General features: G+C 40.5%; 1 protein-coding gene across 1 annotated transcript in view; it reads right to left on the bottom strand.

Moving 5' to 3' along the window:
- Window positions 1-495: 495 nt before the first annotated feature.
- Window positions 496-15,582, bottom strand: part of LOC149218012 (uncharacterized) — a 306,427-nt gene continuing 291,340 nt past the window's right edge. The window contains exons 9-10 of the mRNA XM_089382332.1: window positions 1,401-1,564; window positions 496-1,276 (exon numbers count right to left, since the gene is read on the bottom strand). Coding sequence (XP_089238458.1) covers window positions 579-1,276; window positions 1,401-1,564 — 862 coding nt within the window. The 3' untranslated portion in view covers window positions 496-578. The remainder of the gene's footprint in view (window positions 1,277-1,400; window positions 1,565-15,582) is intronic.

Genomic DNA, 15,582 nt, shown 5'->3' with positions numbered 1-15,582 from the left:
CACTATAAACTTGGACATGTAGGTTGAACACAGTGACTGAGAAAATCTTCATTGCTACAAGATGCTAATTATTTCAATAGTTCAAAACACGATATAGCAGCAATTGTGTACCTGTGAATCTCATCTATATTGAAGTGGGAAGTCATCATAACTTCTTCTGAAGCTATAACATATGCTTGTCTTCTGAAAGCAATATTTTTTCGAATGATATTTGTAATCTGGTATACAACTTTGCAAGGAGTTGTACTTATATATATTACCTTTCATAATGTTATCGTTCCAAATATAAAGTAATTAAATTGAAAATTGAGCATATAGTCAGAAATGCAGAAATTGAAAATAATTTCTAATAGATAACAATACACATATCCTAATTATTTCATTGATTTGAAATCAATAAATTCTAGTTTTTATGGACCAAGAACTGGAGTGATGCCTCTAAAAATATAATCGATACATTAATTTATTAGTCTGTATCATAGAAATTCACGCTGACTAAAAAAATGCACAAAACACTGGTCCAGCTTCATATTTAACAATATTATTATCAGATGAGTAAGGAATCAGGGCTTTCTATATCAATTTACAGAATGCAACCTTGACCTTTCAAAGTCGAATTTAGAATATATTGTCCAATCAAAATTTTCACCAAACTCTAGAATGTATGTGTGAAACTGAACTAATGATAACCTATGACCAACGGATATGTAGGTCTCAATCTTTCTTTCTAACAAAGAATACAATCGGGATTCATTTTCCAAATCCAGTGCACTTGTAGCTTCATCCAAGAAAACCATGTTGGGTTCATGAAGGAAAAGCCTAGCAAATGCTAATCTTTGTTGCTCACCGCTACTGAGTACATCTGCCCAGTCACAGCAAACACCAAAACCCCCAGTTCTTCCCGGCAGATCAGCCAATGAGACATATTCAAGGTAACTCAACAGTTTTTCATCGCTCAGATATTTAAAACTGCTATCAGATACTGGAAAGAGTAATTGATCCCGAAGGGTACCAAGTGGCATATATGGCTTCTGTGGGAGGAAAAACATTTCCTTTTGAGATGGTCCTTGGATTACCCCTTCACCCCTATTCCACAGTCCTGCTATAACTCGCAACAAAGAAGATTTTCCACATCCTGAAGGCCCCATTATCAGCAGTGATTCTCCAGGAGAGAGAGATATATTTAGATTTTTTACAAGGGTAGTTCGTAAGTTGGGAGTTGTTATCTGTAATCCTGTAATAACTAAACCTTTTCCCTCTTCTCGTGAGATATAACCTATGCAAGAAATGTTTAAGAGATTACACACAACAAAACAGTCAGTTTAAAAGTGGAAGCTTTAAAAGCATGAAAATAATTTAGGTATTCACATTAAATATGCAGCGGGGAAGATAGAACATACCAGTGGACTCCTCTGTTAGAGGTGTTAATTCATTGTACACCTGCAAAATTTTTGAGCTTTCCTGCGAGTGCGGATCAAGATGACAGAGCAAAGTTTGGTTGCCACAATGAGTACCTAGAGCTCTAAGAAGTGCATCTAACCGCTCCGTCTGTGCAGCAAGACCACTGCTAAGTTCATGATTTAGAGTCAGTAATTGAAAATGACAAGCTGACAAAAATAATAGTTTCTATTTGATTATGATTACAGATGTGAAATAAAATTAATGTACTTAACCAAACAGAAGCTGTCAGTGCAGCTAAACCACATCTACGAACAGAGCACAAGCACTGAAGTAATGCCCAGGAAATCTACCACAAGCAATACATCTGAGCTACATATAGTCATAGAACAACGAAATAAAAGAAGAATAAACTAATGTACACTGACAAAATCACTGCTTCTGTGGGGCGTTGATATGAGCACAATGGACCGTAATGCAAAATACATACAGGAAAACAAACAAGACAGCATGGATGCCCACCAATGAAATGGAATCGATCAACAGAGTTACTTGTGGATCAATTAGTAGGAGATTGATACGGCGATGAGTTTGGTGACTGATGGGTATATGTTTCATTGACTCAGGAGTGATGAATGGCCTCTGGAGCAATCAAAGGGTGTTTCTCTCCTTAACTCCAGAGGGATGAGTAGAGTGGTTAGTGGGTGTTTGACAAGTCTCAGGAGTTGAAATTAGAAGTTTACGTTACAATATGATAAGTCAGTTTAAGATAGTGGTAGGTGAGGTTCATACTTAACTCTTAGAACACACATATATATAGCCCATATATACTACATTGTCGACTAAGTCAACTATCAGTCATCATTTCCTCCCTGTTGAGATGAAATAGTCCCCATCTTCGGCTGATTGTACGCACTTTTCAGCAAAAGAGATGATAATCTGTAGGAGTGATGTAAGCTTGTTTGCTAGATTGACACATGGATGATGAAGGTGGTCAGGAAGAGATACTTTTGAAATAGGTATTTTCCTCCTTTGCTTTGAAAAGGCCAGCCTCAGTTATATAAAATGAATTGACATCTTGAGAAGGAGAGAAGCAGGAAATCGAATTACTTAGTACTAGGAATCTCAGCGAATGACACCTGCAAAGATTATCCAAATAATTCATAGAACCAGTTTGAATGCGATTAGCTTCTTCTCATTCAACTAAACAAAATTTATTAATCTCTTGGATAATTGTATCTTGTAGAAAGAGGATTCGTTATAAAATATGAAATTTTGTATTTTTACTCTTCGGTTCATGTGCCTTATCTCACATTAGCAATAGATTTCTCACTTGAAAGTCCTGGAGATGATAAGTTCATTGGCCAACCTTCTTCGTTATCAGATATGAATCTATCAATAAAAGTTGAAACTTTGTATTTTATGATTCATCCCTTCGGTTCTGCACCTTATCCCACGTTAGTACCAGACACCTGACTTGAAAGTCTTTATCTAAAGAGCTGCTATCTAACCATCATTTGCTCAGGCTCTAATGGGATGCAAATTTCTAGTTTGACTTATTTATTTATTCCTCAAGCTTGAGTAGGGAATTGATCCTAATTTGCATTGCAGAAGACTCATTACCTAAGACCCTTTGGGACTTCTATATAAGAGAGAGAAAAATGTTAGATGGGAGGATATCATAAGATAAGATGTGTATTAATGTCCAACAAAGGATCAAACATAGGTCAGAAAAATTGTTCAATATATATGTGGTAAAACAAAGTGGGAGTGCAAAAGTGCCACTCCTATAAAAACCAAGAAATAAATCCAATCTCCAAGATCTAGGCACAACTAACATAATGCTAAAAGGAAAATGCAATGCTCTGGTACTGAGTGCTAGACAACCTTAGTGCTCTAAGTGCCTGTCGTCAAATAGAAGAGAGAGAGGGTCCTCTTTTGAAGTCGAATGTGAAGCTCTCCTGCCATTTGAGGCAGAAGGAAAGAATCGTTTCTTTGTCTAGAAGTGACTTGTCATTAGGATTTTGAGGAGGGGGATTTCTTGCTGGTGAATTATCCTGAAGCCTCATATGGAAATCCCTCGAGGGTCTCATGGTAAGGGATCGTGCTCACCCCTGGGGTCTTACCGATCTAGGTGCTGGATTCCTAATTGATCATCTGAAATATCCCTAATAGCTGCCCATTTCCCTATCAGTTGTGTTGCTACTACTTGTTCCCTAGATCTCTTAAGCTCCTCAACTTAAGACTAGGTGAGGTGCTCATCCAGGTAATTGGTGGGCCCCAGTATTGCAACAATAATGCTGCAACTCCTGGGACTCTCTTCTTTAATTTTATCAACCCGGTAGTTCGTAACAAACTTAGAAGCGATGGTGCTGTATGCACAAGTACTAGCTCTTGCCACAACTGTCATTTGGTCAGCTGGCACAAGTCCGCTAGGAGCTTAAGCCAACTTCTATGAGCTCTTAGAAGAAGCTTTTTAACTGATGGACGAAAGCTAACTCAAAGAAGGCTAATCTACTTGCAGAAAGAAACTGGAAAGCTGAAAGGAAACGTAAACCCTAGCAAACCCTAATTTTACCAGCTAGCCCTACTGATGCAAGAAAGAGGATGCAAGCTACTGAAAAAGATGCCATTGACTTCTAGGAAGGTAAAATGCATGTGTCTAAGCTACTGAAAGAGATGCCATTGACTTCTAGGAAGGTAAAATGCATGTGTCTAAGCTACTTCTACAGTAACATATGAAAAAAACATCTTTTTGTATTTTTGAATAAGTTGTTAGAATTATCATGCATGCGATTTAACTGTTTTTTACTGTGCAAAGGTGGATTGGCGAGAGGAAATGCTTGGAGGAGGTCGGGAAGGTTCAGAGAGGGCCTAAGGGGTCCCTAACACCCTTCCAAAGAGTTTCACAGAGTTTGGCTATCAAGAAACCCCATTCGTGAGCTTCTACAGGAAGTTTGCAGGGGTTGTACAGGATGTTCTGGAATTTCTACAGGATGTTCTGTAATTTTCTACAGGATGTTCAGCAATGGGATTTTGGAGGATGGATGGAGGAAGAAAGATGAAGGAGTGGGTATGGAGGTGAGATAGGGGTGTGAGGATGTCCAGGACTTGGTGAATGAGGCTGAAGAGTGGCTAAGGCGATTGGGTTGGTTCAAAGGTAAGAGAAGCAATGTTGTACCAAAAATATGGGAATTAGGGCGAAGTGAGCAAATGGAAAACATAAGGCAAGGATTCTAAGTAGAGGATGAAGCAGGTGGGATTGATGGAGAATGGGCAGATAAAGAAGGATAACAGGTGCTCTGCAAGTTGTTTTTCAAACGAAACAAACAAGGATTTGGAAAATCAAAGACCTAGTTATGTTAGTCTATTCTGACCTAGATAATAACAAAGAAATGGAACAGAAGTTTATTTGCACTGAAATCAGATGAAATAACTTATGCAACGAAGCAATCAAGAATCTGAGCATGTAACCAACTTCTGCAAATAAGAATCGAACACTAATGATTGCATGGCAAAGCAAAGACTATGTTTTTGTTGGCAGCAAGGTCACCTTGATCCCAGCTCCTGATCCCGCTAAGGAGAGGTGAAATCATAGGTGCTTGATGGCTTTTTTCTGAAGATCTTCCCTGTTAATAATCTATCAAATCAATCTGAACATAAAAATCATTTTTAATCATCAAAAGCAATCTAAATAACAAAGCAAGATTTAAATCTAAATAGCAGATTTTATTCTAAGAATGCAGCAAAGACACATGAAAGTAAACAAAGGAGGTACTGGGCACTTGAGATGGGCCCAACCCTAAGAGCTACAGCCTCCAAAGAGAGATTTAGAGCTGGTGCAAAGCTGGATTCATCTTTATTGAGCAAGAAAAGAAGAGTTACATCAAAAACTGTCTACAAGGAAAACTTGAAAATGTGCTGAAATGCAAAGCTAATCTACTGACTAAAATCGAACTACAAACTAGCTAACTTCTGCCTACAAAGTGACTAACTGAAATGAGGCCCTAAGCCCTCTTATTTATACAAATTGAGGACCCCAACAGCCCTCCTAAACTTTAGGAACTCTGCTGCCAAAACTTGTAGTTAACAACACTTTTACTAGCACTTGCTCAGCTGCCCTTGTGATAATTGATTTGGTGGCCCTTGAACTCCGAGCTGATGGTGGAGAATTCGAGGTAAGGGCCCATAAATTAAGGGGACACCTTCCTACAAATCTTCTCCCTTGTTCTCCCACGAATTTGGCTGCTAAGTGTTCGTTAAAACCTTTGATTTTGTCTCCAAATTGACCAAAAAGACTACACAAAGCACACATTATACTTGTTGGCATAACGACTAACCCAATTCACTCTATTAGCATAAATATAATAAAAAACATGCAATAAAATAATGAGAATGGTGGATTAAGTTGAATTAGGAGGCTGAATGAGCCCATATAATTATCCATTTTTGGGGCTCATTATCACCCCCCTACTGAAAGTGTTGCTCATCCTTTGAGCAACTAATCTATCTCCTCATCTTTGATGGCCCTGGTGGCTTCCCTGTCATGCCAAGCTTCTGAAGTGATGTCCTCTTCTTGGTCATGAAACCATGCTTGTCTCTCTGCTTCTTCCCACTACCTGTGCTCCTTTTCCTAGAGAATTCTTAGCTTCAAATAGAACTGTCTCAGCATCCTGTAGAGAGGCCTTTGTGTCCAACATTTTCATTCTTTCTCTCCAGGTGGATGTCTTCGGGCTTCCCCATTCATAGGTGATGGATGCCTTGGAGGGAGACCTCTCCTTTTGTGTAACTAGGGTGTCCACAATCGTGATTGGTTCTTTTGACAGTGGCTGGGGTCTGCCAGTCTTTATCCTCACGCTCCTTCTTGCCTTAAAATACATGGAAGGCTCCCTCTTCCGCTTCCCTTTCTGCTTTGGAGATGTGCTTAGGGTGGCTAGCATCGCTGCTGCCTCCCAAAAGCTTAGGTGATTTTTCCTTCTGTTGCCTTGTTTTTAGACTTCCTATAGAAAGTCCCGTGCTTACTGTTTTTTGGCTTCCTGTAGAAACAGTTTTCTGGCTTCCTATAGAAACAGTTTTCACTGTTTTGGCCTGCTTGGCTGGGGTGCCTTCTCTTTTAATGTTTGCTGTGGTTGCCTTGGGTGTGCCCTCACTTGCTTGGACTTTTTCAGTCCTCTCTGCCCTCATTTGCAATCGTTTCTCCCTTGGTGTTTGTGCCTTTATTCCACCCACAGTTTTGGCCTCAGCAGCTTGGCCTTTCCCTCATTCCTCTTCTTGTTCCTTCTGTGGTGGTCTGTTCTGGGTTTCCTTACCCCTGGCTTTCTTCTCTGCTATTTCCTGACCTACTAGGGGACCTTCCCGTAGTTACTGCTCTTTAGAAATCTATGTTATGTCTGCCCCTTGAGTTTCCTGTTGCTGTAACTAATTTTTCAGCAGTGCATTTTCCTCCTGTAGCTGGGATTTTTTATTTTTTATTTTTTTTAATGCTTTCACTGTGTCTCATCATGGCCAACTTTCCTCTTAATTCCTTTAGCTTGTCCTCCATGTGGTGTCGAGTGTTTTTTTTCATCAAAATGCTCAGGTGAGAAAGCAGGTAGAACTGAAAACAGAGGGATAGCTGAATTTTCGTCTTTTCCTGAAACCAAATAAGGAATTTCCCATGTGCTTCTCCTTACAACATCACATTGCAATATTTCCCTTTGTTTTAAACTGCTTTTATCCCGAATTTGACTCTCTGCTTTTGAAAAGAATTTTTTTTTTTGACAGAACAATGGATAAATAACACAGGTTCTTTTCAGAGAGTAGGCAGATATGCAAATTCGTTTCTTTTTTCACACAGGCTGGTTTCTATGGTTGCATGTATTTTCCTTACAACAGAATTTGAGAAAGAAGGAGACAGACTTTGAGTGCAAAGAAGGAAACAGAGAACTGTGTAGAACTCAGGGAAAATATGCATGCAGACTTTTAAACTTCACTCTTTTTTCAATCCACTGCTGTGTTTTTAATCATTCAAATAAGTCATATGCAGATAGATTTCCCCGAGCCTACCTCATTTCAAGCTCGAATTTTGACAAAAATCTCGGGTTTCCCTTCTGCAGAGCTATTTTCTGCGTTTCCTGTAGAACGAAACTGCGCTTCCTGTAGAGCCTTATAGGCGGGATTTTTTTTAAAAAACGGCAAAAATCTCGAGAAATCAGGCAGGAATCTTGCAGAGGACCACTGGTTAACTGATCTAGACGTGGTGGACACGTGCTCCAGTTGTGACCGCAGTTGAACAGAGGGTGGTGAGAGTCAGCCGAGCATTTTTGTAATTGCTGCGTGATTTGTGGTGAGGGAGTGAAGTGGCCAGGTGTACGTGGCCACAAGAAAACTGCAGTGCTATGGTGAATCAGTTGCACTGGAGTTCAAACGGCCAACACTACTTGTCCTTTAATTTCACGTGAGTTGTCCAAACACGCATGCTGCATGATTGCTGGCTGAGCGCTAGAGAAGGCGATGTCGGGTTAACCTTGCTAGATTCGTGGCTTAATCCCACCATTCCATTCGTTCATGTAGTTTTTAAATTAGATTTATGCAATAGAAGAACGAGTTTCAGTCACATACCTAGAAGTCGAATGGATGTTGTGAGGTGCTGTGGCCTTTCATTTGCTGCATGCACTGGTTTCTATGGTTGCATGATGGCTTGGCTGCTGATTCCTGGTTGTTTTCTTGTGCAGGTATCCTCTGGTTGGATCCACATGGCAGGAGCTGGCTTCCACGTTCAGATCTACACCCTCAAGCTGCTGATGTTGAATTTTCACAGGACAAAAACTTGTTTTTGTGATTGCTCCCGAACGATAGACCGGATCGATCTGAAACTTGTTGAGCATGTTCCTATCATCATTATGCACCTCCCATAGCGAAATTGCGATCAATGGATGCACAGATTTCGAGAAAAATGGAAAATGGCTGAAGATTACAGAGATTGATTTCTCGGAAACCGTGTGTCAGAATCAGCTGAAACTGCTTGGGTAGGTTACTATCACCCATATGCATCTTCCCATGAAACAGGTTTTGAAACGGATGCACGGATATGGAGAAAACGCAAAAATGGCTGAAGGTGATGGAGGCTGATTTCTTGGGAACCGTGCACCAGAATTGGCTGAAACTGCTCAGGCATGTTGCCATCATCCCTGTACAACTCCCTGTAAAACAGTTTTGTAAATGGATGCACAGTTTTCAAGTTATGGAAAAAACAAATTTCAGCACTAAGTATTTTTGCTTCAAGGCATTCTGCAGTTTTGTTGCATGGTAAGAAAAATGAGCTTGGGCTATAATGCAGACTTGGAATCCATTGATGCAGAGTCTAGATGGAGCTTGGACAGGTAGAGCGTGCGAGACTTCGTTGCTTGACTTGTCACTTAAGAATTCTTGCTGTCAATCTGAAGCAAACAGGGTTTCTTGTATGACTGTGCAGGAACACATAACCAGGTGGGTGCAACGGAGGTGGAAAGAGATGGAACAAGGCGCCACATGGTGTTGGATTGCATAAAGGTGTGGCTGTAGGCCTAACAAACTGATCCCAACCATCAGATTCCCTTTCAAAATTGAATTTGGCTCGTCCGAAGGTTTTACAGGATATTTCCTGTAGAAACACCTGGAACTTCCTGTAGAAAGCCCAAAACTTCCTGTAGAAAGCCCAAAACTTCCTGTAGAAAGCCTAATCTTGACCTGAATGTGACCAAATCCTAGGAGAGGTGAGTGGCCATGGAGGGAGTGTCCGAAGGGATGTCCTGGAGCCTGGTACGAACTTCTTTCCTCGTTTTGCGCGCCCCTCTTTTCCTGCAAAGTATTCACTGCAACCTGCAATTTTTCACAGAGATTAGTCCTGCTTTCTTCTTTCTTTTTTTCTCTTTTTTCTTTTTTCTTTTTTTTTGAAAACAACTAGGGCGCCTCATGGAGGTTTTCACCCTAATTGTCTGCCCTGGGCGCCTCCAAGGGAGGTTTTCACCCAGGGATCTTATTCTCTTTTTATTTTCTCTTCTTTCCAACCCATTGACCGCCTCATGGAGGTTTTCAATCAATGAACCAATCTAAGGCGCCTCCGAGGAGGTTTTCACCTTAGATTTTTATTTTCTTCTTATTTTCATTTTTTTTCTCTTTTTTTTTCTTTTTCTCTTTGTTTCTTTTTTTTCTACCCTACCCTACTTGAAAAACAAAATCATTTTCAAGTGTAAGAATACTTCCAATGGAGCCATGTGCACATCGAGATTAGAGACAAAATGATGTGGAGGCTTGAAATGCATGCTTTGACAGCTATCCAGATTTCAGAAACCAAATGATCTGACTTTCAAGGGATCAAACATAGCTGAGTAAGAGAGTACCGCTACAACTTAGTGACCGTCTGAAACCATATCTCAATATAGCTCTGATATCCTTTGTCCTCTTGCTGATTTGGATCATTCTTCATGTCACCTTCTATCATGACCTTCTCATCTTCCTCTTTTTGCTGATCTTTCTCTTGAATACATGGAGGGTTTGATGGTAACCATGAGGGAGCTTTCTTGATTTCTGCTTCTGATGTTTTCTCTTCATTAAGTGCAGCCCATGGTGCTTTGATCTTTCCTATGGAATCTTCTTTTGCCTTTGGTCCTTCAATGTTGTCAGTATAATCTCTGTTTTGCAACACGCTTCCTGAGCTATGGTGAAGATCATTGAGCTCAAGAGGAGTCATTTGGACATGTTGTGCCTCAACTTTGCAATTGGGTTGAGCTATTCCAATGCGCGGGTTTGGAAATGGTGGTATGGGTAGTTGAGTGGGGGTGTATATTTGAGATGGATGTGGATGGGTTTGTGGTTGTGCAGGTGGTGGAGGCAAATGAGCGGGAGGAGAGTTGTACTGGGGCCTCCACCACATTCCACTGAGGCTGTGGCAGAGCATAAGAGTGAAACGAATGAGCAACTGGTTGGGCATAATATGGATATGGATCCGACCAAGGAGGGGGTGTGGACCAGGAAGGATGAGCAGGGGGACCCCAAGAAGGCATGGAAGTGGCTGGATAGGGGTCATAATAGGTCTAGAATGTACCTTGCATTCCTTGCTGTAGGTTATGGGTCCATGTGGCCTCCTTTGGTTCATATAATAGAGTGGTTCAGTGGCTCCTTTGGCTCTCTGATATGCAGCTTTAAGTCTAGGCAAGGAAGGGCACTGGTTCGTAGGATGGTATTCTTCACAGACGAAACACATTTCTAGGAAGTGCATTGGACATTCGTTCCTAGGATGCTTTCTAGTGCACCTGGGACAAAAGATGACCAAAGCCCTCTTGGCTTCCTCTTGCTTCCTTTGGATCTGCAAGGTATCCAGTTGCATGGCAAGAAACTGCCTCATATCACTCTTGAAATCTTCCATCTGATTTTCAAATTCGTTTTTGGATAAGGTACTACTCCCAAGATTTCTGCTTGTAGCCATTTGCTCCAGAGGAATGTTTTATTCTTCTTCTCCCCTAGAGGTTCTTCAAATATGTCTTGCTGGCCATCTAAGGGTTCTTTAATCAAAGCCATCGAAGAAGAGAGAAGGTTGGCTGTGTGAAGCAGTGGGGGCGTTGTGCAAACATTTTTCTAACTTATCTCTACTCCTACAAGACATGAAAGGAAATCTTTTTGGTTGATTTTTGTCTTTTTTTTTCTACTTGTACCTACAAAACTGAAAGAGATTGAACTGCAACTAACTATCTTGCTGAAATGAAAATGCGGAATTGAAATGAAAGCAGGAAAGGACTAATTTATTTTGCTCAAATGAAATTGCAGGAATGAAATGCTAGTCTACGCTTGCAGAATTGAAATGCTAATCTACGCTTGCAGAATTGAAATGTTAATCTATGAAAGCAGGAAATGTCTAATTTACTTTTGCAGAAATAAAATTGCAGAATGGAAATGAAATAAACTACTTAGCAAAAGATTAGAGTAGGAAAATAGAAGAAAAGCAACAATCACAAATACTCTGACGCTTCCCCGGCAAGGGCGCCGAAAAGAGTGGTGGGCCCCAGTATTGCAACAATAATGCTGCAACTCCTGGGACTCCCTTCTTTAATTTTATCAACCCGGTAGTTCGTAACAAACTTGGAAGCGACGATGCTGTATGCACAAGTACTAGCTCTTGCTGCAGATGTCACTTGGTCAGCTGGCACAAGTCCGCTAGGAGGTTAAGCCAACTTCTATGAGCTCTTAGAAGAACCTTTTTAACTGATGGACGAAAGCTAACTCAAAGAAAGCTAATGTACTTGCAGAAAGAAACTGCAAAGCTGAAAGGAAATGTAAACCCTAGCAAACCCTAATTTTACCAGCTAGCCCTACTGATGCAAGAAAGAGGATGCAAGCTACTGAAAGAGATGCCATTGACTTCTAGGAAGGTAAAATGCATGTGTCTAAGCTACTTCTACAGTAACATATGAAAAAACATCTTTTTGTATTTTTGAATAAGTTGCTAGAATTATTATGCATGCGATTTAACTGTTTTTTACTGTGCAGAGGTGGTTGGCGAGAGGAAATGCTTGGAGGAAGTCGGGAAGGTTCAGAGAGGGCCTAAGGGGTCCCTAACCAATGTTGCACGAAGCGGGACCGAAGCAGAAGCGTTTTTTGGAAGCGGGGACGCCAAAGCGTCATTTTCCAAAAAAAGTGAAGCGTCCGCGGAAGCATCTGCTATATATATATATATATTTTATATTTTTTTGCATTTATACTCAAAACAAACATCCCAAATACCAAATTAATTGTAGAAGACATGAAAACATGCATATTTTTGCATAAATCAAGATAGATATAACATCCATTGTACATTAATGATCTAGAATCTAGATTCTTCTCCTCTTGTCTAGCCTTTGCCTCTACCTCGGTTGTCTAGGGATATTAGTCAACATTGCCCAATTTTGATCAAACTACCTAATTCAAGACTTAAAATATGGTAGAAAAAGCTTAACATGTTTGATCGATGATTTTGACTTGATTGAAAGGTAATTTTTTGCTAAGGGCGTGCCGCGTGACAAAGGAGTTCAACAATTAACACCACCAACACCAGGGTACATATAGGGCTTGGTGCTCTTGATTAAATGCTAATCGCATACCTTCATACTTGATATAATCTAATGAAATGCCGCAATCCCATTGATCCTGAATACCTGAAAACTGTTAAGTCTGCTGAATTTTGAATAGGATATGAAATTCTATTTTCTCCATATGAAGTCCAATGAGGCTGGAACCACTCTCAAACATTCTGAGTCATTTCATGGTAATGTTAAAAATTTAAGTAAAAGGATGAAAATGAAAAATAAAGGAGAATGTCACTTTTACTTTAAGAATTTAACATTACCATGAGGGAGCATCTGCTATATTTATATTTTTTTTTGCTTTTATTTGTCACCCTAACCCAAGGTGGACCCACCTCCAACAAGCAAACTCACCTAAAATTTAAAAAAAAATTGAAAAAAAAACGATTTTCTAAATGCTTTTCCGGAAGCTTTTCTGGAAGCGTACGGAAGTGTCTGGGAAGCGTCTGGGAAGCGCCGTACGAAGCGCGCTTCGACGCTTCCAAATTTCCAGGAAGCGTCTAAAAAAGCCGAAGCGGCGCTTCCGAATTTCGGAAGCGCGCTTCCGGCCAAGCTTCCTAGGCGCTTCCGTACGGGACGCGCTTCGGGGCTTGGAACCGGGGGGGGGGGGGGGGCTTCGTGCAACACTGTCCCTAACACCCTTCCAAAGAGTTTCACAGAGTTTGGCTATCAAGAAACCTCATTCGTGAGCTTCTACAGGAAGTCTGCAGGGGTTCTACAGGATGTTCTGGAATTTCTACAGGATGTTCTGTAATTTTCTACAGGATGTTCAGAAATGGGTTTTTGGAGGATGGATGGAGGAAGAAAGATGAAGGAGTGGGTATGGAGGTGAGATAGGGGTGTGAGGATGTCCAGGACTTGGTGAATGAGGCTGAAGAGTGGCTAAGGCGATTGGGTTAGTTCAAAGGTAAGAGAAGCAATGTTGTACCAAAAATATGGGAATTAGGGCGAAGTGAGCAAATGGAAAACATAAGGCAAGGATTCTAAGTAGAGGATGAAGCAGGTGGGATTGATGGAGAATGGGCAGATAAAGAAGGATAACAGGTGCTCTGCAAGTTGTTTTTCAAACGAAACAAACAAGGATTTGGAAAATGAAAGACCTAGTTACATTAGTCTATTCTGACCTAGATAACAGCAAAGAAATGGAACAAAAGTTTATTTGCACTGAAATCAGATGAAATAACTTATGCAACGAAGCAATCAAGAATCTGAGCATGTAACCAACATCTGCAAATAAGAATCGAACACTAATGATTGCATGGCAAAGCAAAGACTGTGTTTTTGTTGGCAGCAAGGTCACCTTGATCCCAGCTCCTGATCCCATTGAGGGAGAGGTGAAATCAGAGGTGCTTGACGGCCTTTTTCTGAAAATCTTCCCTGTTAATAACCTATTAAATTAATCTAAACATAAAAATCCTTTTTAATCATCAAAAGCAATCTAAATAACAAAGCAAGATTTAAATCTAAATAGCAGATTTTATTCTAAGAATGCAGCAAAGACACATGAAAGTAAACAAAGGAGGTATTGGGCACTTGAGATGGGCCCAACCCCAAGAGCTACAGCCTCCTAAGAGAGATTTAGAGCTGATGCAAAGCTGGATTCATCTTTATTGAGCAAGAAAAGAAGAGTTACATCAAAAACTGTCTACAAGGAAAACTTGAAAATGTGCTGAAATGCAAAGCTAATCTACTGACTAAAATCGAACTACAAACTAGCTAACTTCTGCCTACAAAGTGACTAACTGAAATGAGGCCCTAAGCCCTCTTATTTATACAAATTGAGGACCCCAACAGCCCTCCTAAACTTTAGGAACTCGGCTGCCAAAACTTGTAGTTAACAGCACTTTTACTAGCACTTGCTCGGCTGCCCTTGTGATAATTGATTTGGTGGCCCTTGAACTCCAAGCTGATGGTGGAGAATTCGAGGTAAGGGTCCATAAATGAAGGGGACACCTTCCTACAAATCCTCTCCCTTGTTCTCCCACGAATTTGGCTGCCAAGTGCTCATTAAAACCTTTGATTTTGTCTCCAAATTGACCAAAAAGACTACACAAAGCACACATTAGACTTGTTGGCATAATGACTAACCCAATTCACTCTATTAGCATAAATATAATAAAAAACATGCAATAAACTAATGAAAATGGCGGATTAAGTCGAATTAGGAGGTTGAATGAGCCCATATAATTATCCCATTTTTGGGGCTCATTAGTAATCTTGTGGGGAGCAAGGAAAGATTTTGCTTGGCCCAAAGGGCCTATTACCCACCAAAAGTGGGTAACCCATAAGAAGAAAAAATTATCCTCATTTGACAGCCAGCCAGCTCGCAGCCCTATGATGGCCATGTTGCTGCAAAGTCTAGCAGGCCTTAGAGAGGGAAACCCTACAAGGTATAAACTACCCTACAAGGTATAAACTAGACCAAGAAACAACAATGGGGTAGTGGCCCATTGTCACCACAGCAAAAAGACCTTGCTCTTTATGGACTTTCACCAATGGGAGGAGTCCTAATAGTAGGGAGATCACTTATAATAGATATTCTATAGTTCATGCATGAAATGATCTCACTAAAAACTCTTCAAGAAAGACACAATTTAGGTTCAAGGCTTCACAAAAAAGCAATTCACTTTCTATAAAAAGGCTTAGGAATGAAGGTACAAGACCTAGGGTTTGATAAATTTGACAAGTGATGGAGAAATTCAAGGTCAAGGCTAGGAGAAAAGGTTTCTTACAACGTATACCAGCTAAGCCAAGAATCATGAAACCTTCAAGGAAGCCCATAAGTTGAAGGAAGGAGAACTAGGGTTTCCCTCTTGGGCAAGCAACTAGGGCAAGGAAATTTATGGATGAAATTGAAGTGGATGCCCACCAAAGATGGATTTTGTGGAAAATACTACCCTCTTGATGTTTAGGCTCTCCAACCATCAAAATTCCTCTTGCCTAGGGATTTGCACAAAGCCCTAGTTTCCTAACTTAGCCTTGAAAGGGCCGAATTGAGAGACAGAAAGTATAGATAAAATTAAGATGTGATCACCAACCAAAGAAGAAAAAATTATCCTCATTTGACAACCAGCCAGCTCGCAGCCCTATGATGGCCATGCTGCTG

Source organism: Pinus tabuliformis, chromosome Q (assembly GCF_031772625.1).
Source record: "Pinus tabuliformis cultivar Carrire ecotype Pingquan chromosome Q, CPIR1, whole genome shotgun sequence".
Classification (NCBI taxonomy): domain Eukaryota; kingdom Viridiplantae; phylum Streptophyta; class Pinopsida; order Pinales; family Pinaceae; genus Pinus; species Pinus tabuliformis.
The sequence above is the reverse complement of the archived record's forward strand: the minus strand, read 5'-3'. Positions and strand labels throughout refer to the sequence as shown.